Source organism: Exophiala viscosa (genome assembly GCF_022695815.1).
Source record: "Exophiala viscosa unplaced genomic scaffold EDD37scaffold_1, whole genome shotgun sequence".
In the NCBI taxonomy this organism is placed as follows: Eukaryota; Fungi; Ascomycota; class Eurotiomycetes; order Chaetothyriales; family Herpotrichiellaceae; genus Exophiala; species Exophiala viscosa.
The window spans coordinates 4,490,872-4,513,915 of record NW_026944353.1 but is presented as its reverse complement, the minus strand read 5'-3'; the positions used below and the strand labels follow the sequence as shown (position 1 = coordinate 4,513,915).

General features: G+C 51.4%; 9 protein-coding genes across 9 annotated transcripts; 3 read left to right on the top strand and 6 right to left on the bottom strand.

Annotated features, from left to right (window-relative positions):
* Positions 1-32: 32 nt before the first annotated feature.
* Positions 33-3,255, bottom strand: EDD37DRAFT_618777 (cytochrome c oxidase subunit XI assembly protein). Its single transcript, XM_062815830.1, has one exon. The coding sequence runs from the start codon at positions 3,199-3,201 to the stop codon at positions 133-135; it is 3,069 nt and encodes a 1,022-aa protein (XP_062676066.1). The 5' UTR covers positions 3,202-3,255; the 3' UTR covers positions 33-132.
* A 161-nt stretch (positions 3,256-3,416) lies between these two features.
* Positions 3,417-5,067, bottom strand: EDD37DRAFT_618775 (uncharacterized protein). Its single transcript, XM_062815829.1, has 3 exons — positions 4,566-5,067; positions 4,167-4,466; positions 3,417-4,109 (listed from the first exon to the last, which is right to left on the bottom strand). Exons 1-3 carry the CDS (start codon positions 4,768-4,770, stop codon positions 3,625-3,627), a joined length of 990 nt encoding a protein of 329 aa, XP_062676065.1. The 5' UTR covers positions 4,771-5,067; the 3' UTR covers positions 3,417-3,624.
* Positions 5,068-5,094: 27 nt separating this feature from the next.
* On the top strand, positions 5,095-6,426 carry EDD37DRAFT_85097 (uncharacterized protein). The gene has a single exon (XM_062820351.1). It carries the CDS (start codon positions 5,406-5,408, stop codon positions 6,201-6,203), a length of 798 nt encoding a protein of 265 aa, XP_062676064.1. The 5' UTR covers positions 5,095-5,405; the 3' UTR covers positions 6,204-6,426.
* EDD37DRAFT_84848 (GTP-binding protein RHO3) lies at positions 6,405-7,511 on the bottom strand. The gene is made up of 4 exons (XM_062820349.1): positions 7,295-7,511; positions 7,064-7,225; positions 6,778-6,997; positions 6,405-6,721 (listed from the first exon to the last, which is right to left on the bottom strand). Exons 1-4 carry the CDS (start codon positions 7,403-7,405, stop codon positions 6,606-6,608), a joined length of 609 nt encoding a protein of 202 aa, XP_062676063.1. The 5' UTR covers positions 7,406-7,511; the 3' UTR covers positions 6,405-6,605.
* A 988-nt stretch (positions 7,512-8,499) lies between these two features.
* EDD37DRAFT_84873 (60S ribosomal protein L9-B) lies at positions 8,500-9,744 on the bottom strand. Its single transcript, XM_062820350.1, has 3 exons — positions 9,559-9,744; positions 9,207-9,471; positions 8,500-9,129 (listed from the first exon to the last, which is right to left on the bottom strand). Exons 1-3 carry the CDS (start codon positions 9,650-9,652, stop codon positions 8,901-8,903), a joined length of 588 nt encoding a protein of 195 aa, XP_062676062.1. The 5' UTR covers positions 9,653-9,744; the 3' UTR covers positions 8,500-8,900.
* Positions 9,745-10,421: 677 nt separating this feature from the next.
* EDD37DRAFT_645893 (uncharacterized protein) lies at positions 10,422-11,628 on the bottom strand (the record flags this gene model as incomplete). The annotated part of the gene is made up of 2 exons (XM_062817681.1): positions 10,422-11,536; positions 11,586-11,628. 2 exons carry the CDS (start codon positions 11,626-11,628, stop codon positions 10,422-10,424), a joined length of 1,158 nt encoding a protein of 385 aa, XP_062676061.1.
* A 191-nt stretch (positions 11,629-11,819) lies between these two features.
* Positions 11,820-13,862, top strand: EDD37DRAFT_557477 (CwfJ C-terminus 1-domain-containing protein-like protein; the record flags this gene model as incomplete). Its single annotated transcript, XM_062813706.1, has 1 exon — positions 11,820-13,862. One exon carries the CDS (start codon positions 11,820-11,822, stop codon positions 13,860-13,862), a length of 2,043 nt encoding a protein of 680 aa, XP_062676060.1.
* Positions 13,863-14,104: 242 nt separating this feature from the next.
* On the bottom strand, positions 14,105-15,907 carry EDD37DRAFT_85150 (2-oxoisovalerate dehydrogenase E2 component). The gene has a single exon (XM_062820352.1). The coding sequence runs from the start codon at positions 15,787-15,789 to the stop codon at positions 14,347-14,349; it is 1,443 nt and encodes a 480-aa protein (XP_062676059.1). The 5' UTR covers positions 15,790-15,907; the 3' UTR covers positions 14,105-14,346.
* A 5,757-nt stretch (positions 15,908-21,664) lies between these two features.
* EDD37DRAFT_84830 (uncharacterized protein) lies at positions 21,665-22,695 on the top strand. The gene has a single exon (XM_062820348.1). The coding sequence runs from the start codon at positions 21,952-21,954 to the stop codon at positions 22,603-22,605; it is 654 nt and encodes a 217-aa protein (XP_062676058.1). The 5' UTR covers positions 21,665-21,951; the 3' UTR covers positions 22,606-22,695.
* The last annotated feature ends 349 nt before the right edge of the window (positions 22,696-23,044 follow it).

The window sequence follows — 23,044 nt, the reverse complement described above, 5'->3', positions numbered from 1 at the left end:
ACCGAGATCTTACATGTTACGAGTCGAAAAGAGTAACACAATCCAATTCTTATTTCAGAGATTCCCATCATTGGTACAAATTATACATTTTTATCTCTCAAGACTAGACCGTGCAGTAGACGTGGCTCACACTCAAAGTCCTCGACTCCCACCAGCTCTATCAGCCCTGGGTATCCTTCCGACCTTCCTTGCCCGACCCTTCTGTCCGGGAGGCGCAAACTTCGAATACGTCCGCTTTGTCCTTGCGCCTTTCGTGTGGATCCCGGTCTCGGACGACGAGAGCTGGGCCTCCCACTCCTTCAAGGTAGCCAGTTCCTCGGCTGTAAGATCCTCATCTTCATCTTCACCCTCAGCCTCGTACTCAATTTTCTTCTCCTGGGCGACTGAGACTGGTCTGCTGACCGTTCGTTGCTCGACCGATTTGCTGACAGGTGCTGGCGCACTTGTAGTAGCACGCTCTTTCCTCCGCAAGACAGGCTCGATTTGACTCTCATCAAAATCATCGAATGTGAACGTCTCGACGCGCGAGGAGGTTTGGTCAGCATGTGCCGCATTGGTTGCTGCTCTGGCTTTCGTCTTCCGTGCAGCAGGTCTAACCCTTCCACCAACAGGCAGATCATCAAGATCGTCCTCGTCGAACATTCTTTCAATCTCCCTCTCTTCTTCAGCCTCCTCGAGCTTCTCCTGCTCCATCTTCTCCATCAAGTCCTCCGCTTGAGCTTTAATCCGTTCAGAACGGCTTTTAGCCCGATTTGCCTCCTTCGTATCCGGCCCTCCAAGTTTCAAGGTTCGCGGGATTCGGCTTTTAGCACCTAATGCCCATAGATCGCCCCACCTTGACTTCCTGGCATCACGATACGCTTGCTTGCCAAAGGATTTCGGCACGGTCCAGCGCTCGATTGTCCCAGCAGGCGTGCAGACATCCAGAATGATGTGTCCTCGGCGTTTCATGGGCGAAAAGACCAATCGTGGGAGATTCCATGGTGCGGGAAGCGAAGATCGTGCTTTGCCATCAGCAAAAGACGTCGACTTTGTCAATTTGGTGTCAGGATCGATGCCGTCGAAGCCCTTCTGGCATAGTTGCAGCCATGTCTCGTAGTCCTCGCCCAAGAGCTCGGGCTCAGGATGGGTAGGTGCAGAAAGACCATCTGCGAGTTGTTCCCACGATGCGATCTGACGGGTTCGAAGATCCTTGCCTTTCATCACGGATATATAAGAAAAGTCCACGTCGTCGAAATTGCGATCCTTAGCGCCGAGAATCCGCTGAAGGTAGTTCGGCCGGTAATATCGCTGCTGGAAACTGCAGTAATCCTTACGACCCTTCGATACGCCTGGGATATGGTACATAGGGCATTGCTCGTGATTCGTGCATGGAGCGACAATCATGCCAGGTTCCGGGGTATGAAGTTCGTCCGTTTCGTGACCAGCACTGTAGTTCGTACTATGCCCTTCGGGCACGGCGATGTGTCTCTCGAGAAGGAGTTCGCGAGCACCAGCGACAGCCTCGAAGCCCCGAGGGACGCCCTTCTCAATGAGGATCAAAACGCCACCTTCAGGACTGAGCATGGACCAAAGGTTCTGAACGTGTTGCTTTCTCAAAAACTCTTCGTTCAATCCCAAGAGCGAATGTGTCGCAATGATCACATCGAATTGTTTGCGCTGCTGAGCCGGGCGGTCGTCTTCCAACGTAGGCGTGTCGCGGGTATGTACGTAATCAGGAAGTCGAGGAATGAAAGTGGTGTTCTCCAGTAAGGCAGCTGCTCTGTGTCTCAACGCATCCGAGCCTGTAAGCACCACCGCCTTCGACGTTGGTGGCGGAGGAGGATCTCGGTCCGAATCATGCATAGCATCGCAGTGAGCCTGGGCCACCTCACGCCAGGCAAGAATACCTGCACCTCCCGCTCCAACGTCAAGAACACGAGGCCCACCTTCTTTGGCAAATAGGTTGTTGAACCACGTCGTTCCCAGACGTTTTCGTGTCTCCACCAACACTGACATGATTGAAGCGTAAGTCGGGGGCATGATCGTGGTAAGGAAAGCGTTCGCTTCCATTTCACCCATGTGGTGATGAGAAGCATCCAAGGGGATAGGAACCTGCGGTCTTGTACGGCCCGATCTGGGTGTCAGAGGAGAGTCTGGAAGTCCTGGTCCTCCGAATGTCTTCTCACACATCTCTTTCAAGTGCTTGTTCGAGAAGGCGCTCATGATCTTGTTTACCGGACGAACGAAGTTTTCTTGTGACAGGAGTATAGTGCCGGGATTGGTCGCGAACTTCCCCAGCCTGGTATAAGGGTGCACCTTACTATCAGCTTGCTCCTCTTCGAAGTCCTCCGACGCGTAGTCGTCCAATATCTCCCCGTCCAAAGCTCGTGCAACGGCAAGAGCCCGTTCAGCTGGCGAAGACAAAAGGGCAGGTGTCATCTCGCCACGGTCTGCGAAAGTGATATCTCCATGAACAGCCTGCGGAGGGTCAGGCACACCGCCTTCATCTTCGAGTGTCTCCTCTGGTACCACATGCTCTTCATAATCGATCACCTCGCCGTCCTGATCGTACAATCGACTCTGCCCTTCAGCGAGCACCTCACTTGCCTCCTCTTCATCCAGAAACTCTTCGTAAGAAGGCGAGACAGGATCACCGTACAAGCGTTTGTATATCTTGAGTTCACTCTCATTCAAAGCATTTCCCGGCAGTCGATCACCATATGTCTTTCGTGCCTCTCGTACCACATCTTCTTGCGAGGCCCCCGAATCCCTCAAGTCCGCTAGTATATCGGTTGTACCATGTGCTAATTGCGCAGTATATTCGGGTGGTAATTCGTCACCAAGTTCTTCCTCGGCTTGTTGGCCAAACGCCCGGTCTTCCTCAATTGCTACCTCGATCGGTCGCCCTAGTGCTTTCTCCAGGTCTTGCAATGCTTCGATCTGATCCTGCAAGGGTTCGGCGCTCGAGGCATGTTCATCAGCCTCCAAGGCCGGTTCGTTTCGCTGTGAAGCAGCATCATTGTGCTGAGGTCGTTGCGAGCTGACGGCAGCCCTCGTAAAATATCTGAGTTGCCACGATTTCGACTTTTGCCGCCATTGAAGGGGTAGTTCTCGAGTTCTCAGGCTGACCGTCGGCCCGCAAAATCCTCTTTCCAACAAAAGTTGAAGATCCTGTCGACAGCCACGGCAGAGCCCAGATGATCGAGTGCGAGACAGCATCCTCAGCAACCCGATACTCCTGCCTATGCGTACTGGCGAGACGATCCTGGAGACATGGAACAAAATAAAAATGTACAACCCTTTTAGCGCAGTCTGAAGGCCCACATTAAGCCCGCATTGAGTCCGTCCAATGGCGACTGTTCAATTTCGGACGCTTCTACAAGTAACAATACTGCTCGGACGCCACGATGAACAACCACCGGCTTTGCAAAGTCTCAGGATCAATGTACTATAGTATTTTGCGCTAAATCTTGTCCTCGAAGCAGCGAGGGCCGTAGCATGAACATGCTACCTATACAACAGTGCGTTGACTGGTACCAACGCATTCATAAGTATTCGCGGGTCTTCCTCGAGGCAGCATGTGCGGACATATGTGCTTGTGCAAGCATATTCATTCCTTCAGTCACCCTCCCAAGCACACTTTCAGCCCACAGGACTCCACGGCATTGGAATCAGGATCTTGCTCTTCATCGTCTGGATGAGTGGCACAGTCTTGTGGACGGTATCAGACCAACCTTCCACTCCCCAAGATTGCTCTCGATTCAACTTCCGCTCCTCAAGATCCGCAAACTGCCATAAGTGGTGGACGGTATTCAGATCTCCTATCTGTACGAACCATGCTCCAACGCCTTCCATGACTTCCCTTCGCGCTTTCAGTCCAGTCCTCCAGTGCGTTTCCCATTCCAATAAGTTACCGGGATGCAGGGTGTACGATCGCAGCTCGAATAGTCCACCAAGTTTTCGTGGTGGAGTTGTCGGCCAGAATGAGAATTCCTGCATAAGCGATACCTTTTTAGAATTGATGAGCGTCTTTAGCTTCTTGTCAAAGGCAGGAAACTCTGGGTGATGTGAAATGTTGTGCAGAGAGCCATGATATCCAGTGTAGCGCTGATATTCCCAAATGTGTACTATGATCACGTTAGCTTGCTGCTATTAGTAGCTGGAATGAGCTGCTGTAGACGTACCAAAAGTGTCGCAGTCGCCAACTTCCGTCCTCCAGCTACCGACCAGATGGACCTTGTTTGCCGGATCGTTGGCCATTTTGGGGTACCAACTACCGACCAGCTCGACATATTCATCGACCTTATCGGGTTTGACGTCGTGGAAGACAATCGAGTGGACGTATTTGCCGCGAGCGAGTACCTGCGAGAACGATCTCTCCATCTCTTTGTCCATCTCTTGACCTTCCTTTGTGCCGTAGATCAGACTGCTGAGCGTGCCGCTGCGCTTGGTAGTGGTATCTGTTTCGGATTGCCGTGCCTCTTCTGCGCGAGGAGCAGTAGAGAGTGAGCCCAGGCCAAGGGATTCAAAGACAGCAGAGGAGCTAGGGGGTTCAGAAGACGAAGTGACAGTATGGGACTGACTTTCAGCTAGATCCTTTCTCTTTTTCGCCGACTCAAGTCCATCTCGAAATTCCTTTTGTTTGCTTTCAAAAGCACCGGCGCCTTCAGGCGTAATATCGCCCAAGCCTGGCGAGCGAGCTGGTTCTTTACATAGTGCAGAGGTGGTGAAGGCGCGAAAAAGGCTGGAAGCTTGGTGGGAGGAGAGGGGTAACCGTCGGGCAAGCATGGCTGTACGGTCGGGTACGATGTAAACAAGTCAGAAGGGCTTGCGCGAGGCTCAAACAGAGTGCAGAGCCTGCTGAAAATCAGTCGTATAGAGCTTGTGTGCGGTCTGTTGTGGTTTTTGGTAGGGGTGAGGAAAGGAGTCAAGATTCGAGGCACACGCGAGCAGCGAGAGAAGTACTTGTGTAGGTACTAAGCTGGGGAAATGCCGAATGGTCGAGGATTGCGGGCAGTCTTTGTGGCGCTGTGTGGGATGGCAGGGATGGTGTTGGTGAATCCCCAGGTGTGATTGGAAGTGCGCTGGAGTTGAAAGAAGGAGAAACGAGGAAACCGCGACGTCAGCGAAGTCCGGAGTCGACCTGGGCACACCTGGGCAGAGTTTAGCGCAGTTTGGGGGATCCATTGACTTTGCGGGGGCACAGCTGCCCATTTCTCTAGGCGTTTGCCCTCGGCGTCTCATGACGGGCTGTTCTCAATCGCTACAGTATTGCACATCCGCACCACGAAACCCAACCCCGCGCTACGGCCTAACACAACTGGAAGCCTCTCTGCGCATGTCCTAGACTGGCGCATTGTTCTGCAAAGGCTTCACGCATTCACATCTTTGCCACGCTCTTCGTTCATCTCGTGGAAGAAAAGATGTCTGATTCTCACCACCCACCTCTCAACTATGAGGCGTCGGCGACCACCACACACCCTGTCGTCTCCTCAACACTACCGCCGGAAGTATCGCAATGCTTGAAGAATGCCCGATTCCTACATTTGGCGACGATATCTGCCACTCAAAGCTCTCTACCCACACCGCATGTCTCTTTAATGAACTACACATTCCTTCCCAGCTATCTCGAACATGGACCGGTCATCATCATGACCACCAACGCCCAGTCGATCAAGACACAAAACCTGTTGCACAACCCCAAGGTCTCGATTCTGGTACATGACTGGGTCTCACATAGACCACCAACTGCAGCTTCGGTCATGGGTGAGCGATCCGGAAGTCCACCTGCAGCCGCCGCGAGATCAAGTTTAGCCAGTCTGCTATTGAACTTGAACACATCAGCCTTGAGTTCAATATCTACCACGATCGCCGGCGAGGCTCGGTTTCTAGAAGAGGGTAGTGAAGAAGAGAAATGGTGCAAACAAACACATTTGGCCAACAACACGTTCGGAGATTCAGCCCAAGGAGAGTCTAGCTTTTTCGGCACACAACCAGCGGAAGAGAACAAGGAGAACAGCAGTTGTTATATCGCAGGCGACGATGTAAGGGTAGTTATCGTGCCGATCCGCGAGGGAAGAATAGCAGATTGGAAAGGAGGAGTCAAGGATTGGATACTGGTCGACGATGACGAGCCATCCACCTCCAACACGCACGACACATCGATCGATAATCGAGGTCGCAGTGGTGAGCAACCATTAGTCAATGGCATCATCAATTGAGACCGCACTGTCATTTCGACTACCATGTCTCTTAAGATAAGGCACAGATATCATTGCTGAGTTAAGGCTGTTTGCGCTGGCGAAGGTCTCACGCCACACATCTTCCAGAAGATGTCTGACCCATATGTCGTCCATTATCTCACACCTTCAACTCTATCTGGGGTCCAAGCAGAACGCCGTTATCATAATGCCTGCGCTTTTCCAATCGAGGCTGGAACCAAAGAAAATCGCTGAACAACGCAAATTCGCCGACAGCAATGTGACGACCAAAAACAAGGCTGAGCGAGGGTATTTACAGATGGATGAAAAGGGCTGGAGGAACCAGAAAGAATAACACCGACCCAAACAGACTGTCTGCAGTGGTCGAATGCTGCCAGGGCGGAGATTGGCTGTGGTGCTCTTTCACATGACTGTGCATTTCGAGTCTTCTTTCGATCGAGCAGGTTTTACTTGGAGGGCGACTCTGGCTGCTTCTGTGAAAGCTTCGTTGACACCACGATTTCGCATGGCTGAGCATTCTGCACAATAGTTAGGTGCTGTTGTATCATAACACACACTTCCGAGTGTACCATACCCAGGTATCGTAGGGCGCCAATCTTTCTGGCCACCTCTAGGCCCTCGTTATATTGAATCATCGGTCTTGAGGGAGCGGTGGGTTCATCTTCCTCCTTCTCGTGCTCTTCCCTCAGATCACACTTCAATGCGCACAACACAATCTTGACGCCAGGACAGTGTTCATTGATTTCAGCAATCCATTTCGTACCGACGTTTTCCAAGGATCCTTTGTTGTCAACCTGTATAAAGACATGGTCAGCTCTGATCGACTCATCCGTAGCAGCCTTGGGCAATGAGCGGCATACGCTGAAGCATAGCATTATCGCCTGCGTGTCGTCGTAGGACAATGATCGCAACCTATCGAATTCTTCTTGTCCCGCCGTATCCCAGAGTGACAATTCCATATGTATATTATCGACGAAGATATCGTGGACATAGTTCTCGAATACCGTTGGCTCGTAAACGGTCTGGACGTATCAGGCTGTGTTAGCAAATGCGAACATGGCAGCACCGACATTGTTTGGGCCATCACGAACCGGGAAGAAGCCTCGCGTAAAGACATTCAATAGACTCGTTTTGCCGCAAGCGCCATCTCCTAGTAGGACCAGCTTGCGCTGAACGACCTTGTTTCCGCCGCAGAGAGGCATCGAGGGCAAGATTGATTGCGATCGTTTATTGTTTATTTCGTACCAGGCCCAAAATGTTTACCTCGGATGTGAGGATGCGAGGTAATAAAAGGAGCGAGGTCCGCAGACGATGCAGATGGGAGTAATGATTGGGATTGAAGGATACGAGTATGTTGCCAGGAAAAGACTGGAGAAAAAGCAGGGTCGACTGGTTGAAACTATGAATATACCAGATCAAGAGATAATCGAGTGTAGATCCGGAGGAGTCGTTGACGCAGCTGAAAGAGGCGCGAGAGGTCCTTCTGGCGAGTGGCAGGTGCGGATTCGGCGGGCGCGGGCGCGGGCGCATGTGTTTGTTGGAAAAGCGGAGCACCGACTTAGCCTGCGCCTGGGCCCTGAACAATACTGCCAGTGGAATAGCGACGGTGGAGGGACAAACTCTACGGAGTACAAGTACTGCGGCTGAGAAAAGGTGTGCCAACCATCAGCTTCACTCAATACTTTTCGATCCGCCTTTGCCGTTATGCGAGTCCGGAGCATTGAGACACTGACCAGTATCCCAGGCGATTGGCACGACAGCAAGTGACATTTTTGTCTCCTTGCCTTGGTCATGCCATCCCCGATACTTGCTTTGAGGAATCTTCGCCTGTAGGATACCCGTTTCCATTCTTGTGAGAGACTGGGCAGAATTCGACCACCTTCACCTCGTTGCATTGACCAAATTAGATATCTTTTTCAATGAACGGAGTATTGCGCGGCCGGATACTGATTTCTACATATGTACAAGTGAGTCAGCGGAGAGGGGTCTTGTGAGATCCTTGAGTAAGCTGCCAGCGTCGAACATCCAATGCATGCAAGGCTGTCCGTCCAACTCCGGCCACCATATAATATACGTGGTCATGAGGCTATGCAGCGACATTCAGGCCAACAAAGGCCATAAGATTGGCGCAACGCGGTCCACTATAAATAGCAAGATATCCTCTGGTTGACCATGGGCAACTCAGAGTCTGGTGTCTTAGTGAGAAATGGGCTTCTGGAGTTTGCACGTTTTCGGCTTGCACAGAAGCGATTCAAACACCCTCGCAGTACCTATCAGGGATATCAAAAAACCCGACCGATCGGAACAGGTGCAAGGGCTCTGTTCATACAGAAATGGTCACGGCACAGTCATGCGGAAGCCACTTCATCTCCAGCCTGGGTGGCAGAAAATGATGGACCGATAGTCAGGTTGTTAGGTGGGCAAAAACGTATTTCTGCTTCGATCGACATGGCATTGACCTCGATCAGATCGTGAGCGTTGAGAAGGACAGGCACCACCATGGTCATTTGAAACCTTTCGCTCATTCAATGGTATTGGAAGTGTCCTTTTCGCATTCAACCCTTCTGCCAGATATCAGAGAGTGCACAGCCTATGGCACACGCGTGACTCTCGATTTGAGCAAATATGTCAGTTGACGACGCCTTGACCGTGCAATGGAATATTTCTTCAACATGAACCACACCAACTCATTCCCGTCTATTCCTCAGCAATGTTGCCCCGCTCACTGACATAAAGACCGTCCAAGAACTTTCGGATATCCTTGTTTCGTACTCTGCAGATTTGTTGAATATCGGCTGCGCCCTGGGAGACACTCTCGAGGCTGTTGCCGGTGATTTCGATTTGATCCTTGACGTTCTTGGATGCCTCGACTGTGACACCATCGGCCATTGTGACGTGACGGACGATCTTCTCGCCCAAGAAGTTTCTGCAACAATCATAACATCAGCATTCGTTCGAGTATTGCGTATATGCCCCAGTTGTCTGGAATATGCCAATGCCTACCTGATTTCTAGATGGAAGTGGCCCTCATCGTTCTTCTCAATGTTGACGTTGATGGGGAAATGGGCATAGACGTATCGCATCTTGTACTTGTAGCCCTTGGTAACACCGATGACCAAGTTTTGAATGATGGACTTCACAGTTCGGAGGGTTGCGACATTCTTTCTCGAGCCATGGTGGATTTCGATGTGTACGAGTTGCTGGCCTTCTGTGTCCTTGGGAAGGGAGAAGGTGACGGCGATGTGTGAAAGATCCTTGGTGAGTTTGCCTGTAGAAGCACAGCGTCAGTCAAATCTTCCTGCTTTTGTTTCGTGCGCCATTGCTGATTGAGCGTATGTTCGGGTCGATTTCGTACCTCGAGGACCTTCGACGGTGACAATTCGAGATCTAATATGGATCTTGACGTCCTCTGGGATGACCAGCTGCTCTTGCGAAAAGATGTACTTCATCTTGAGCAGTGGTGTCGATGGTTGTTTGCGCAAACACTGGTTTCGAGTGGTCGTCGAGTTGAAAGTCCAAATTGCATGCCAGCTTCTTGCCAAGACTCCAAATTCTGTGCGAAATCTTGTAGCTTGGCAAGAAATCGTGCAGGACAGTTGCTATTGGCTGAAACCCCTCAGCCTTGCTGAGCCCCTCACGAGGCTGCGAGACCCAACCACGAAATAACCAGTTTCTTGAGCCAGGTCTTTATGAACAAAGACCGTCTAAACTTGAAGCTGGCATATGAATAGGCTCGATCTGAGCGCATACGAAAAGACGAAGCCTTTGAGTGGCATACACAAACTGGAGACTCATCTAGACATTTTGTCACTTCTGTCATATTTCATAGGCTGCTTGCTCTACCGGCTAATGCGGATGCTTGCCGACCAGACTTCTGGTCTCTGCGGCCTGCGAATGTACGGCGCCCCTCTATGTTGGCTAAGAGCACCTCAGTCTACGTTGCCCAAAGTGGTGGAGGCCTACATAGGTAAAGCTTCACCAAAGCCAGGGATAGGTGTGTCCCTGCGGGGAGCACGACCATGCCCGACCACCAGCGTTCCTATGGCAAGATCAAGACTTGGCCATGGTGCGTGCTAAAAGATGACCTTGGCTTGCCTATGCTGCTCTTAGATCGTCAGGGCGCACTCGCAAGGCAGATGATTGAAGCAAATCCAATTACCGTACGCCTTTGCTGGGTATCTCATGGTTCTTGAAATCGTAAAGTCGCCAACCAACACATCATCCTCCCCGTTTCGCTTGTGCCAGCATCCGAGCAACAGTTGGGTCGTCATCCTCCACTTGAATACCTTGCTCACGCATAGCATTCTTGTAACGCTGCTTCAGAACCTCTTCATCGTCATCGTCGCGTTCGACATCCGGATAATCATCCGCGTCATTCTCGTCCTCGTCCTCTTCATCATCGGCCGGATCTATTGGTGCCGCTGCGTTTTCGGAAGACTTGGGTTGCTGATTCATGTTCATGTCTCGCATCACCTTCGTCAAGTCTTGCTCTCGTTTCGTGGCGCTTTCGGCCTCTCGTTCTTTTCTTCTCTTTTCCAGTTCTGGTCGGTAATCTCTATCAAACTCTTTTCGTTTCTCCTCCACTGCTTCGAAAAAGTCGTCGATACCGTCTCCCGTCATGCTTGACACAGCAACCATGTTGAGGTGTGAGTAGAACTCCTCCAGCATAAGGCTCATGCTGTTCAACAGACTTCCCATATAGCCGCTGCCTCCGAAACCTTCACCGCCAAAGACTCCCTTGTTCTGTTCCTCTTGAAGAGCTTCCTGGAACTTTTCAAAGTCGGTCATCCATTCTCGCGCAAAGTCGGCATCCTGCACATCCGTCTTGTTGAATACGAGGATCATTGGGAGTTTCGTCTTGTAAAGTATTGAACATGCATAGAGCATGTTAGACATGAATGTTGACGTCGAGGAAGTGCGTGGCGTGTCGATGATGTATGCGATGACAGTCGGGAAGGAAGATGCAAGGGATTCGAGGAGGATACTGCCTGAAGCGGACCAAACGAACACCTCAATTTGTCCAGGTGTGTCAACCAGGAAATGTTTCGGAGGTGGGACTTTACTGTCGGGCGGAGGATTTGCGCGTTTTTCTAACAGGTTGATGATCTGATCGATCTTGGTCGCAAATAGGTTGAGAGATGTAAGGATGCCACCGTTAGGGCCAAGGTTGTACTGTTTCATAACCTCTTTGTAGTTGATACTGTCGCGAATATCAATGTTCGGCTGGAAGGGTACGTTCAGGACGGCGGGATCGAGGTTCAGCACGTATGGCTTCTTCTTGTTAACATGTAGATAGTTGTTAATCCGCTGCATGAAGGTGGTCTTGCCTGAGCCTGCACGGGAGTTAGTCGTTGTCGCGGCTCACATTCTCAGATCACTTACCGGCCATGCCAACGCAGACGACGGCGACTGGAGGCGTCGCCATATTGACCAAAGAGATTGCTTGAGTCGGACGGTTTGGGATGTCTTGAGTACTAGTAACCTGGGTTGGTGGAAGTGAAGCGGCGGAAGTTTGTCTCGGAGAAATTTTGGAGACCGCAAATGACGCAGCCACAGAGATGTACTTTTCCTTCAACCAACGTGCCTCGATTTCAATTCTCATTCACAACCGAGATAATGGCTTTGGAAGACTTCGAGAAAGAGTTGGCCGAACAGAAAGAAGTAGAGAAAAGACGAGAGCGACGTAAGGAGCACGGAAAATCTTCAGAACATGAGCACCGCCGACACCACCATCACCAACGGAGTTCCAGACACCATGATTCGCAACATGATGACGACGGACATCGGTCAAAGAGGTCCAGACATTCAAAAGATGAAGATACATCGGAAAGCAGGCACAGACATCGACACCGACGGCATAGTAGGGGTGAGGCGGATAATGAAACGGAAGACAAACCAGCCTCGTCGCGGCCCGACTTGGACGGGTTGAAGCGCGATTCTTGGATGGAAGCACCCTCGGCTCTTGATGTTGACTATATCCAAAGAAAACGACCCGAACCCTCCCCGCCAAAAGCTGCCAACCTTGGAGCTGATTTCGAGCTGAAAATACATGAGAAAGAACTCAACCACCATCTCCGCGACTTACAAAGCGGAAAGAAAGTGGAGGATCTGGAAACCGAGCCCGCCAGTCATAAGGTCGACTACACGTTTGGTGATGCAGGGTCACAATGGCGTATGACCAAGCTCAGGGCTGTTTACCGACAGGCAAAAGAGTCTGGCCGTAAGGTCGACGACGTTGCGCTAGAGAGGTTCGACTCTCTACGCGACTTCGACGATGCCCGAGAAGAAGAGATTGAACTAGACAGGCGCAAAGACTATGGAAAAGGCTATGTTGGGAAAGAACAGCCCAGCGGCGAGTTATTTCAAGAGCGCAAACTCGACTCAGGCATCCGACGACCGCACGCACGCGACGACGAAACAGGCCCTGACGACGTCATGGAGCAAATGCCCGTCTCAACATCGCAGACCGGGCCTAAGATCGACCAGACAGCACTCAACAAGCTGAAAGCCCAGCTCATGCGAGCCCAACTACGAAAAGACCCGAAAGCCGCAGACCTCGAAAAAGAGTACAACGAAGCCGTAGCCTCCTTCTCGGCACAAGATCCCTCAGTCATCACCCTCTCCGCCATGGACAACCGAATGCTCTCCTCCGCACCACGAAACGAAGTCAAATCCGTAACAAACCGCCGCGGCGCGGAACGCGGTAACGTCGAAGAGAACGAAGACATGAGCATCGACGACATGGTCAGGGATGAACGACGCACAAGAGGCCAAGCAGGCGGCGAGGGCGGCCGTTTCGCCGAACGAATTGCCAAAGACGCCAAATTCGACAACGACCTCGACTACATGGACGAGAATGCCGCGAAGCTAGCCAAACGCGTGCACAAATCCGATATCAACCTCCGTAACGTCGCGATTAACGACTATCAGAAACTCAACAGAATCCTCGAGAATTGTCCTTTGTGCTTCCACGAGGACAAAGACACGCCGCCCGTCGCGCCTGTTGTTTCGCTCGCGACGAGAACGTACCTCACGCTGCCTACGGAGCCGGAACTCTCGACGCAAAGCGCCATGATCGTGCCCTCTGAGCACCACACAAATCTGCTGGAGTGTGATGAGGACGAGTGGGAAGAGATCCGCAACTTCATGAAGTCTTTGACGAGATTGTACCACGACCAAGGCCGCGACGTGATTTTCTATGAGAATGCGGCGTTCCCGTCACGCAAACCGCATGCGGCGCTCGTGGTGGTGCCGTTGCCGTATAGTCTGGGTGAAACGGCGCCGGCGTTCTTCAAAGAGGCATTCCTCTCGACGGAGGATGAGTGGAGTCAGCATAAGAAGATCATTGATACGTTGGCCAAGTCTAAGCAGGGTTTGGGCAAGCTTGCATTCCGACGAACACTGGTCAAAGAGATGCCATACTTTCACGTGTGGTTCGAGTTGGACGGTGGAATTGGACATGTCGTTGAGGATGCTGAGCGATGGCCTCGTGGAGATTTATTTGCGAGAGAGATCATTGGTGGAATGCTCGGGTCGGAGCCGGATGTCATCAAGAGGCAGGGCAAGTGGCATCGCGGGCATGATAAGAGGGTGGACGCTTTCAAGAAGGTCTGGAGGAAGTTTGACTGGACGAGGATCCTCACGGAGGGAAGTGCGTAGACCAGAGGACATGATTCTGGTAAAGAAGCTCTGTGCGCAGCGTCTGCTATATCTGAACGATACCTCTATTTGCTCTGAATAACTCTAAGTCATCAACGGCGCTCAAGCTCCTTCTAGATGTTGCCAACATGATTTCTAGACCGAGGCCACATTCCAATCAGTCTGCCTTTCTGAGTGCACGACAATGACGTTCAAAGTATCAGGATGATCTGCTGGAAGCGAGACGAAAGCTGCCTGATCCTCGCGAGGAGCAGGGTTCCTCAATCGTTGTGCTTCAGGTCTCTGTAAGACCAGTAGAGTCTGTCGTGATGATGGCCCTTAATTTTATCATTGGTTCGCTTCGGCCACGATCCGTGGCGCGGACGGGCCTCTCATGGGAATGTCAGGCTAATGCGGCTCGTCTCAAAGGAAGCCGCTGCCCGTCCCTCGGACGACACACTCAGACGCCTAGCATACTGATTGTTCCCGCAATCGTAACAGATCATCAACTCAAATTCACAAACATTGTGGCCGGGTCTTCAAGGTACTTTTGCACGACCTGCGCCATTCTCGCCATAGTCGCTCCATCTACAACCCTGTGGTCTGCACTCCAGCTCACAGTGGCCGTCTGCGCAGGTCGAACGGTCAGACCATCCTCAGCAAAGACCGGAACTGTCTTGATCTTGCCAATACCCATGATAGCGAGCTGACCTTCAACAATAACGGGAGCAACAACTTCTCCGCCAATATTGCCGATGTTGCTGACCGTGATGGTCGCGCCAGTCAGATCGTTGTTGCTCAATTTGCCAGCTTGACCGAGCTGCGCAAGCCGTTGGATATCCTCTGCAATCGACGTGATTGACCTAGCATTGACGGCTTTGATGACTGGAACTATCAAGCCATTTGGAGTGTCCATTGCCATGCCAATGTTGTGCACAGATCGCATGTGCAGCTGTGGCTTCTTAGGGTCGGTAGACAGGTCTAGTCGTGCATTGAGCAAGGGATATTGGTTCAAGGCCAACGAGACAGCTTTGATGATGAACGGCATATACGATAGCTTGGGGGTTGTTTCAGGGTTGCGGATGGAGTTCAGCCTCGTTCGCATCGTAGATAGGTTGGTGATGTCGACGGTGTCGGAGTAGAGGAAGTGTGGTATCGATAAGGACCCGGTCATGCTCTTGAACATGGCTGACTGGACCGGCGTCAGCTTCTGGGCTGTTTCTATTTGCTTGGCGTCAATGGCTGGTTTGGAGGGTGTAGGGGCAGCTGCTGATGGTTGTTGTGATCCTTTCTCGAGGTGCTTGTATACATCGTCCTTGGTAACGCGTCCGTCTCTACCAGTACCGTCAATGTCTTCAATGGCCAGGCCGTGCTCCTTGAGCAATCCCCGGACCGCGGGAGTCGCAAGAGATGCATGTTTGCCTGGCGTCTTGGGCTCAGAGGGACTCTCTGTATCTGCTGGCTTGCCCTTCTCTTCGTGAAGCGCCGCTAGATCGCCCTCGCCGGTTTGTTCTGCATCTGCAGGATCTCCAGCAACTTCTTCTGGTTCGTGCTGCTCCGCATCGCCATCTTCTTCCACTTCGATGTCCAGTAGAGGGTCTCCAACTTGAACGACGGCGTCTTGCGCATAATGCAGTTTCTTAATCACTCCAGTGTACTTGGAAGTGATCTCGACCGAGGCCTTGTCACTCTGGACTTCACATAGGGCACTCCATTCCTCGATGGGCGCTCCCTCTTCCACGAACCACTGAATGATCTGGACTTCCTTGACACCTTCTCCAATGTCTGACAATATGTGTGTCTTTGTCTTTTCGAGCCGTGTTGCCGCGTGGAAGTGTCTGCTCATGTGAAGGAAGGGGGCATATGTCTGGGGTCTCAAGGCAGGGCTCTGGCCTCGGGCGAGGCTTTGCAGAAGGCGCAGAGCCTGAGGTGAGGGTATGCACTTCATACTGCGGATGATATGAAGAAATTAGCTGAGAGAATCCGCAGGGGGCTGTCGGGTCACATCGTTGTGCTCTAGTACTTGAGGGAACGTGGGTGCGTGGTGTCCGAGTTCGTGGACGAGGAAGGACAACAACCGTGGATAACCGCAGCACCGCGGCTCTCGAGGGCTAACAGGACCCGCTATCGGCGAGTCGGCTACAAATCATGCATGACTAAGCGACATTCTCTGGAGAAGTAACGACAACTTTATTTTGATGAACAAACTACCTGGTAGGCTTGATATATTCCTGGAGGGACGACATCAGAACACTCAAATTTGTCAAAACTGATTTTCAGGCCTGGGTACTAGTCGCAGCTGCCTTGTGATGTTCTTCCTTAACTCCTGGTCCTGCGGCCACAATGCATCCGCCGTCGCCATTCCATCAGGTGCAGTGAGTGCAACATGACGGTTGATGTCCACGATGGCACTTACTCGCTGGTCGATTCACAGGAAGATGGGTTCCATCTTGCGACGATAGATCAGTGGGTGGCAAGATGAGGGAAGACGGTGCCATGAGCTGGTCGTTGATAGTGCTTCCCTAGGCCAGGAAGCTGTGCGCGTTCCCGCACCCAGCTTGGTACATTTATGCCGTAGTCGATATAGTGTGATACAATGCGTCCTATTACCATTGTATTGTTTATGGACGAGATTTCGAAACATTTGCGTGCGTGAAGGGAGAGTTTGAGGGGCTTTTGACAGGTAGGGCTCCAGAACCCTTTGTAACTCCTCCACGACCAAGTCGTGGAGGTTGACTTGCCAGGACTCGCCTCCATTTATGCGTCTGATCGGGAAGGGAAGCATCACTGGTGCCATATCCGCGAGCTGCATCAACTCCGTGTCGATTAATCAGGTCGCATGTGGTTCGTTGTGATATAGGTGGACAAGAGTTTTTAATTGAAGGAGGCCCTGTGGTGTCTGATAAGCTTGACCCAATCTGGTATGAGCAGGCAGCCTTCCAGCCGCGTCTTGATCTTCTCCAGGTGGTCTAGAGGTGCTGACAGTATGTCTGATAGAATTCTTCGCTCCCCCGTCATCGACTGAGCTGAATTCCAGAGTTCGTCAAAGTCGAGATCCCGGGAACGTGTTCCCAAGAAACCCGACTCTTTTTGAATCCATCCTTCGTCGCCCGGTACAGCAATGTAGTTCTGCTGTGCCTGGGCATTGTCAGGTGTAAAAGCAGTGTGACATCGGTATGGTCTTATGACATGCGGCGCCCATTCCACGCCGAGACTCGTGGTCATGGTTTATCAGAGTCGCTTTTGTAGCACCATAGCTTGAGCCACCATCTGACATATTGGGCCCGAAGCCTGCCATAGAAGATGTGGGTAAGCTCGAGGTCCACGTCTCCGCGGATGAGGCGGAACATTCGGCGCCATAGGCCATTATCCAGACGGGCAGGGTGGCTCTTGGGCCATGTCGAATGTATTCTCGTATGACATCTGTAACGTACCGACGAGTACGGATTGCGGATTTCAGTCGTCACCGTCTCGGACCGTGCAACGAATTGAATCTGTGGACGTCCACCAAACAAGATGTGGCATGGTGAAGCAATCACATGGTACATGAACCTTCCATCCGCAGTAGACGTCGTTGAGTTCTTTCTGGGCGAGGTCCAAAGCAAGATGTCCCGTGGCTCATTCACTCCAACTAATGCTCGGCGTTGGCCAAGACCTGATTCTGCTGCATCATTAAGGATCTCGAGAAGACCGAGCGGAGTTTCGGGTGGTGCTGTTTCTGGTAGGTGGGGTCGTGTGGCTCGGAGTTACCTGGAGAAACTGCAGGAGAACGTGCAATAGATTCGGAGTTGGTCGAGTACGTCTTCATCTCGACCGAGCTCATTCGATCGCAGCTCGCGAAAGGCTTGCTGTAAGACCGACCATTGCGCGCGGGCTGAACTATCCGAATTGCAGAAGGATTGTGGATCGCTTACCCTGTGCATCTTTGCGAGACGAGCAGCAATGGATGGCTTCTCCACGAGGGGAGAGAAGTCGACGGGTGCACCAGCAGAAGCAAGCTTGTATCTCTTTGTCACTCTGAAAATGATCACGTCCCCCACCTTGAGCATGGGTTCTGGAGTACGCGGAGTCAGGGGCTAGGCTGTACTCTCGGTTGGAAGCGGTTTGGTTTTGGTTGATTGGGAGAGGAAAAGTCCGAAGGTCACCTTCGCAGTTGTTTTGGAGGTTCTTTCAATTTTTCAACTCGGCCCCTAATCTTTGCTTTTTTCATGCTCCATGATGATCGCGTGGTCGAGAAGACATCTGTAGGCAGGTCAAACTCAAGAAGCACAGTTCCTAACTGGACAGCCCCGTACGAGCCGACCAGAGCGGTGTTTTGTCCTTCGAGAATCGAGAGAACAAGTCTTGCTCCGTGTAGACAATCCGAGTTCAACGCCGTTGTATATATGTATAGATATTCTCGAATCAGGCTGACGTTGAATCATGCCCGCCAATGTTGTGCAGTTCGTGGATGAGAAAAATCGCATCTTCGTAGTCAGCCATGATATAAGGCTATAGGAATGAATGAGGGAGATGCCTTCAACTCGGTCCACAATCGTGCACGTCTTGGAATTTCGATACCGGCCAAGGCCATGACTTGTTCCATCAATAGGCCCATCGAGGGATTGGACTTGTTGCTGATTCGGAAATAGACCACCACTTCTGAGCGGTTCCCAAGCATGTGGTTGACATCTACTCGAACGTTGCGTCTTACGCTTTCGAAGTCAGTAATGAAAACCTCTTCAGGATGTAACTCCTTTCTTTCTGCAAACTTCTGAGGTAAAGGTGAGAGCTCTAGTGTCCTTCTTTTAAGGTCAAGCTCCCAACCCACCTCCAAGAGCTCGTCGACGGTTTCCATGCCAAAAGAGGCACTTCGACAGATCGCGATCATTAGCAGCCGATGTGGTGCAAAGTATTGTACGGCCGAGGCCCTTCTCGAAAGCTGCACCAACCTGAGATATATAAATAAACCGCTTCGCCATGACGGTGCCGCATGAGTGTCTGGAAGCACAAGTCGCCGGATAATCCTTTTCAGCGCAGTCACACAGGCGAATACGCCACAATCATCTCCTCGTTACCGCCGCTCGCCATTTGCCGCTGTTGTCACTTGCCGCCACTTCTGTCAGCCATCGATTAGTGATAGGTATAACAAAGTCTCCAATTTTCGGGCTGCCAATTGGACCAGTCTGATCCCGTATGTCCACAAGTCCAGAGGGCCCATCAGAAGGGAAGTTGGAGCGCTGCGCCAACCGTGACTGTAGTATTGGTAATGACGCAGGTGACAGCGAGTACCATGGTATACACGAGTATGTTATGGCATTCCTGGGGAAAGCCTCGTTGACATCAGAAGCGGCATGCGTCACTCAGGGAAGAGGAGCACTGAGGGACTAAGTCATAATGCACGTCTCGCAAGAGTAAGTTGCGCCCTGGCATTTTCTCTGGTGCCTGCGGAAATCTGAAGGGTCGGCTCAAAGAAAGCGTTGGCAGTTTGGCACTGTTTAATGGTGTCGGCCATTCTGACTGTATCTCTAAGTGTCGGAGAGACATGTGGGGATGAACTGCTGCAGTGTCGTTCCTCTGCAGTGAGACCCTTCTTGAATCACCCCCAGGTGATCCAGGTCTTACCGCTTCCCACCGCCTGAATCTTGTTTGGTAGCTTATCCTGATTGTCCACCGAGATGTCTAGCCATTCCATGTTGAATCTGGCCTGATACTACCGCTCCGTCTGAGGCACATCCACGTGAATCCAGACCATACTATTTCCCCGTAAAGGTAATGGCAGAGGCAGTGCATGATATGCGCCCCGATAGGCCGGTTAGACAGCCAGAGGAAGGGCTCGGATTGCTTCTTATGATTTTCTTTTGCAAGCCTGTCCATCAGGTTGCGCATCATCAATCCTTTGCCGGTCTTGACTGCGTCGCCCATCATTTTGTAAAGCGGGTACTTTCACGATTCTCGTGCCGGTCATTCTCTCTGATCTCTTGCCAAGTGCATGTCTTAGAAGGATATACGGGAAGGAGGCGGGCAAACCATGGGAAACTTTCCCGTTGATATCTCGCATTCCAATATGCACCGTGTTTGGACCTTGCCATTATGTCCGAGACCGAAGTGTTTGAACTACTTACGTTCCATTGAGTAGTACCGGAGAGCCATGAAGCAGCTTGTTTGCCCATGGTGAAGAGTGGCTCGACCAGAAGTCTTGATCTTCAGATGTATCCACGTCAGTTCTTCGACGAGCTCTTTGTATCGTCGCCGTGCAGGACGCGTGAGGCAGTATTGGGTATCGGAGTTAGGAGATCGCCAAAGCCGAGGTCGAATGCTAGAGCCTTTGCTTCCTACGGCTCGGGAAACAAGGACCTTGCGAAGTTCAGTGCCGGTCAGCATAGCTCTGGCTTTCACCATGGTGATCGAATTCGGAACACCAGCTCAACGTTGCGCGTAGATGGTCTCTTCACTTCGGCTCCGCTGAAGAACATGTTCAATTTCGCCCCTTCTCTAGATCCTCAAGGATATCACATGGCCTGATACTCTTACCCGGATCATTGCTAGGCTGTGATCTTCCCACTTCAGCTTGTTTTGATATCGCGTGCGAGATTCACACGCTTGAGAAAGACGTGCCCCAATGCCCCTTCGTTTTTGCGATCATCGTGCATAGGCGGTGCATCTTCAATAAGAAATGAAATAAAGTGATCCGAAGGCAGAAAATTAACAGAAGTTCGCATACCTTGAGCTGCTCCAACGAAGACCGCTGCAGGATTTACCGGAAAGGTGGTCAATGTAGCAAGTAAAGCCAGACAAAGAGACTTCTGTGTGGCTATCGACGCATGCGCATCGTTGTCCACAACGTAAGTCTTGCAGTGTTTCAAAACTCCATCTGAGTTTCCTGACTTGAATGGGAATGGACTCTTAGGCTCTGTCTGACAATCCGGATCCTGGAGCCATGGGCAGAAGTCATGACTGTAGTCCGCGAATCTTCTTGACTTTGGGTGTGTTGAATGTGAACACTATCTTCGAGGGTCTGATCTCCCAAGCAATGATGTGCTAGCTGGTGGCATGGTAGTGTTGTAGACGTGTGCCACCCGGCCCCGGCGGTGCCTTTCATCCTTACAAGACTGAGGTTGATAGTGCCCGTTGCGGATTCAGAAGTGGCAAGCAGAGCGAACTTGTATGTCTCATCCAAGGTTCGCACCATTCTGAGGCGCAGGGAGGGATCGCTCGGTACTTAAGATAAGCACATCGGCAGTCTTAAGGAAACCATCCGGTGCCTTTGTGGTCTTGATGGCGCCGGGCATTGACTTGATATGGTGGGATGGTAAAAGGAAGCTTTCGAGGCGCACTTTCTCGTTTGTGTTGCCTGTTGTATTGGTTTTCTCGACCCCAACTTGTATGCCAACCTTTACCGACTTTGTCTGCCAGGAGGCACGATAGACTTGGCTAGGTCTCCCGCTCTTGAGGAAATCTCCCAACTGGTTGCGAGATTTCGTTGTTCATCGGAAGAGAAGGTGAAAGCTACTTCGCCAACAAGGAGAGGTGAGAGAAAGTCGAGGAGGCCAATCATTCTGGGAGCTAAAGCATCGTGGCTGGACGTTTGCCTATAAGCGACTCAAGCGAGCTCCTCATCGCACGAATGGTCTTCTTGAAGCACAAGGCTATGCGAGTAGCTCGTCGACGTCGATCTTCCAATCAAGGCGGGTGAACTCGTGCACACCCGAAGCCTACGCTCGGCACGTGAAACTGCTCTTTGTTGCGTTGCAGTAGACGGTCATGGGAGTAAACCAGGTGCGCCCAGTTCTCGCGGGTCGACGTGTCTTGAAGATGGTTCCATGGTCATTGCAATAGCGAATCCATACCATACTAGATTGCGAATTGTTGCTGTGCGAATGGGAGCAGAGGTGAGCTCGAAACTCATTGCCCCTAGTATTTATCGCTGCGTGTGTTGAATCAACTGGCCCTTTCTTTGCCATAAATTAGGCCAGGTGAATTCATACAGTTTCCATCATCCAGTGCCAGGGCCCTCACCGATTACTGGGCTCTGTGCCCAAGGCAGTTCTGGCGAAGATGGTATGGCTTGGCTTTTGAGTCTGTTTCCCAACCTTCGACTCCGCGGCTTCTTCATTTCTCACTAGATTGTATGAGGCATCTTCTTGTGCCAGACCTTGATTGTGATTCCATTGTCCATGAAAGCTCGATGTCGGCAACATATGTCTGTGTCATGCCTGCCGATAACGATCTTGAAGGACTCATGGAAGAGCCCCAGATCGACGCAGCTTCTTCATCCTCGTCGTCGAAGACGGGCAACGGCTCTTCGTCCACAATAGTGGTCAATGCAGGCTTCTCTCGCATAGGCGAGCGGGACCCTGGCCTAGTTGGCTCAGAAGTGCGAGGCAGGCGGACATCAGGGAGACCAAGAAAGGCGCTGGCAGCAACGGTCGAGTTTCCGAACCATTACTGCTCGCTGGGACCCAATTCGGCACCGGGTTCCGCCAAAGGAAGCAGCAAATTCATGATCAGCATCACTGATATCATTGATATCACCGTCTGTATCAACGAAATAAAGCTCTCCCATCTCTATGAGTTGGGTGAATCGAGTGGTGTCACCGCAAGCAACGGCAAGGGCGTACAGAGTACTTTTTCGAATCGCACTGGGTCCAGGACGAGACGGCTCCGGCATTTAGCTCTAGGAGGGAAGACTGTGCTTCCGATACTGACCCCAATGGCCATGCCGAACCGCCACTGCACACCATCGATCACATCAGGCAATCTGAGCCCGCCTGAAGCCGTTTAGATCTCCTAGGAAGGACAGCCTAGCTCCCGCTGAGATGGGGAATGTTTGAGATTTTCCATTGGTGATCCACCTCTTGCGGACGACACAAAGTACTAGTGCACATGGAGCAGGAGAGAACAAGGCGGCCTATGATTATTCAGCCACCTTGGCTCTGCCAAGGGATGTAAAGACGGCCGAAGGCCGTCAACTGACTTAGGTAGATATCGTACACGATGTACGACCTCCGGATAGGTATATAGTCTAACGGGCCCCTACGGCCCTTGAGCAATAATAAGTCCTTCGTAAAATTATATCTAATAGTAACGATTTAATAGTCCTTTACCCTAGGCTAGGGCTTTTAAAGCTCCTATACTTCTTCGAAAAGGGAAGAAGTATAGTTAAAATAATCTTAAGTTCTTAAGAACGATATAGTCTTTAGTTTAGAGTATATCGTAAGATA

Bases quoted from the DNA above. Each gene is read 5' to 3' on its own strand.
- EDD37DRAFT_618777 (XM_062815830.1), bottom strand. From the start codon at position 3,201: ATGCTGTCTCGCACTCGATCATCTGGGCTCTGCCGTGGCTGTCGACAG.
- EDD37DRAFT_618775 (XM_062815829.1), bottom strand. From the start codon at position 4,770: ATGCTTGCCCGACGGTTACCCCTCTCCTCCCACCAAGCTTCCAGCCTT. The intron at 4,467-4,565 runs GTCAGTCCCATA...CTCCTCGCGCAG, and splicing joins GAGAAAGGATCTAGCTGAAA to AAGAGGCACGGCAATCCGAA. The intron at 4,110-4,166 runs GTACGTCTACAG...ACGTGATCATAG, and splicing joins TGGCGACTGCGACACTTTTG to TACACATTTGGGAATATCAG.
- EDD37DRAFT_85097 (XM_062820351.1), top strand. From the start codon at position 5,406: ATGTCTGATTCTCACCACCCACCTCTCAACTATGAGGCGTCGGCGACC.
- EDD37DRAFT_84848 (XM_062820349.1), bottom strand. From the start codon at position 7,405: ATGCCTCTCTGCGGCGGAAACAAGGTCGTTCAGCGCAAGCTGGTCCTA. The intron at 7,226-7,294 runs GTTCGTGATGGC...TGATACGTCCAG, and splicing joins TTACGCGAGGCTTCTTCCCG to ACCGTTTACGAGCCAACGGT. The intron at 6,998-7,063 runs GTATGCCGCTCA...GTCTTTATACAG, and splicing joins CGATAATGCTATGCTTCAGC to GTTGACAACAAAGGATCCTT.
- EDD37DRAFT_84873 (XM_062820350.1), bottom strand. From the start codon at position 9,652: ATGAAGTACATCTTTTCGCAAGAGCAGCTGGTCATCCCAGAGGACGTC. The intron at 9,472-9,558 runs GTACGAAATCGA...GTGCTTCTACAG, and splicing joins CACCGTCGAAGGTCCTCGAG to GCAAACTCACCAAGGATCTT. The intron at 9,130-9,206 runs GTAGGCATTGGC...TGATTGTTGCAG, and splicing joins CACTTCCATCTAGAAATCAG to AAACTTCTTGGGCGAGAAGA.
- EDD37DRAFT_85150 (XM_062820352.1), bottom strand. From the start codon at position 15,789: ATGAAGTGCATACCCTCACCTCAGGCTCTGCGCCTTCTGCAAAGCCTC.
- EDD37DRAFT_84830 (XM_062820348.1), top strand. From the start codon at position 21,952: ATGAGGCATCTTCTTGTGCCAGACCTTGATTGTGATTCCATTGTCCAT.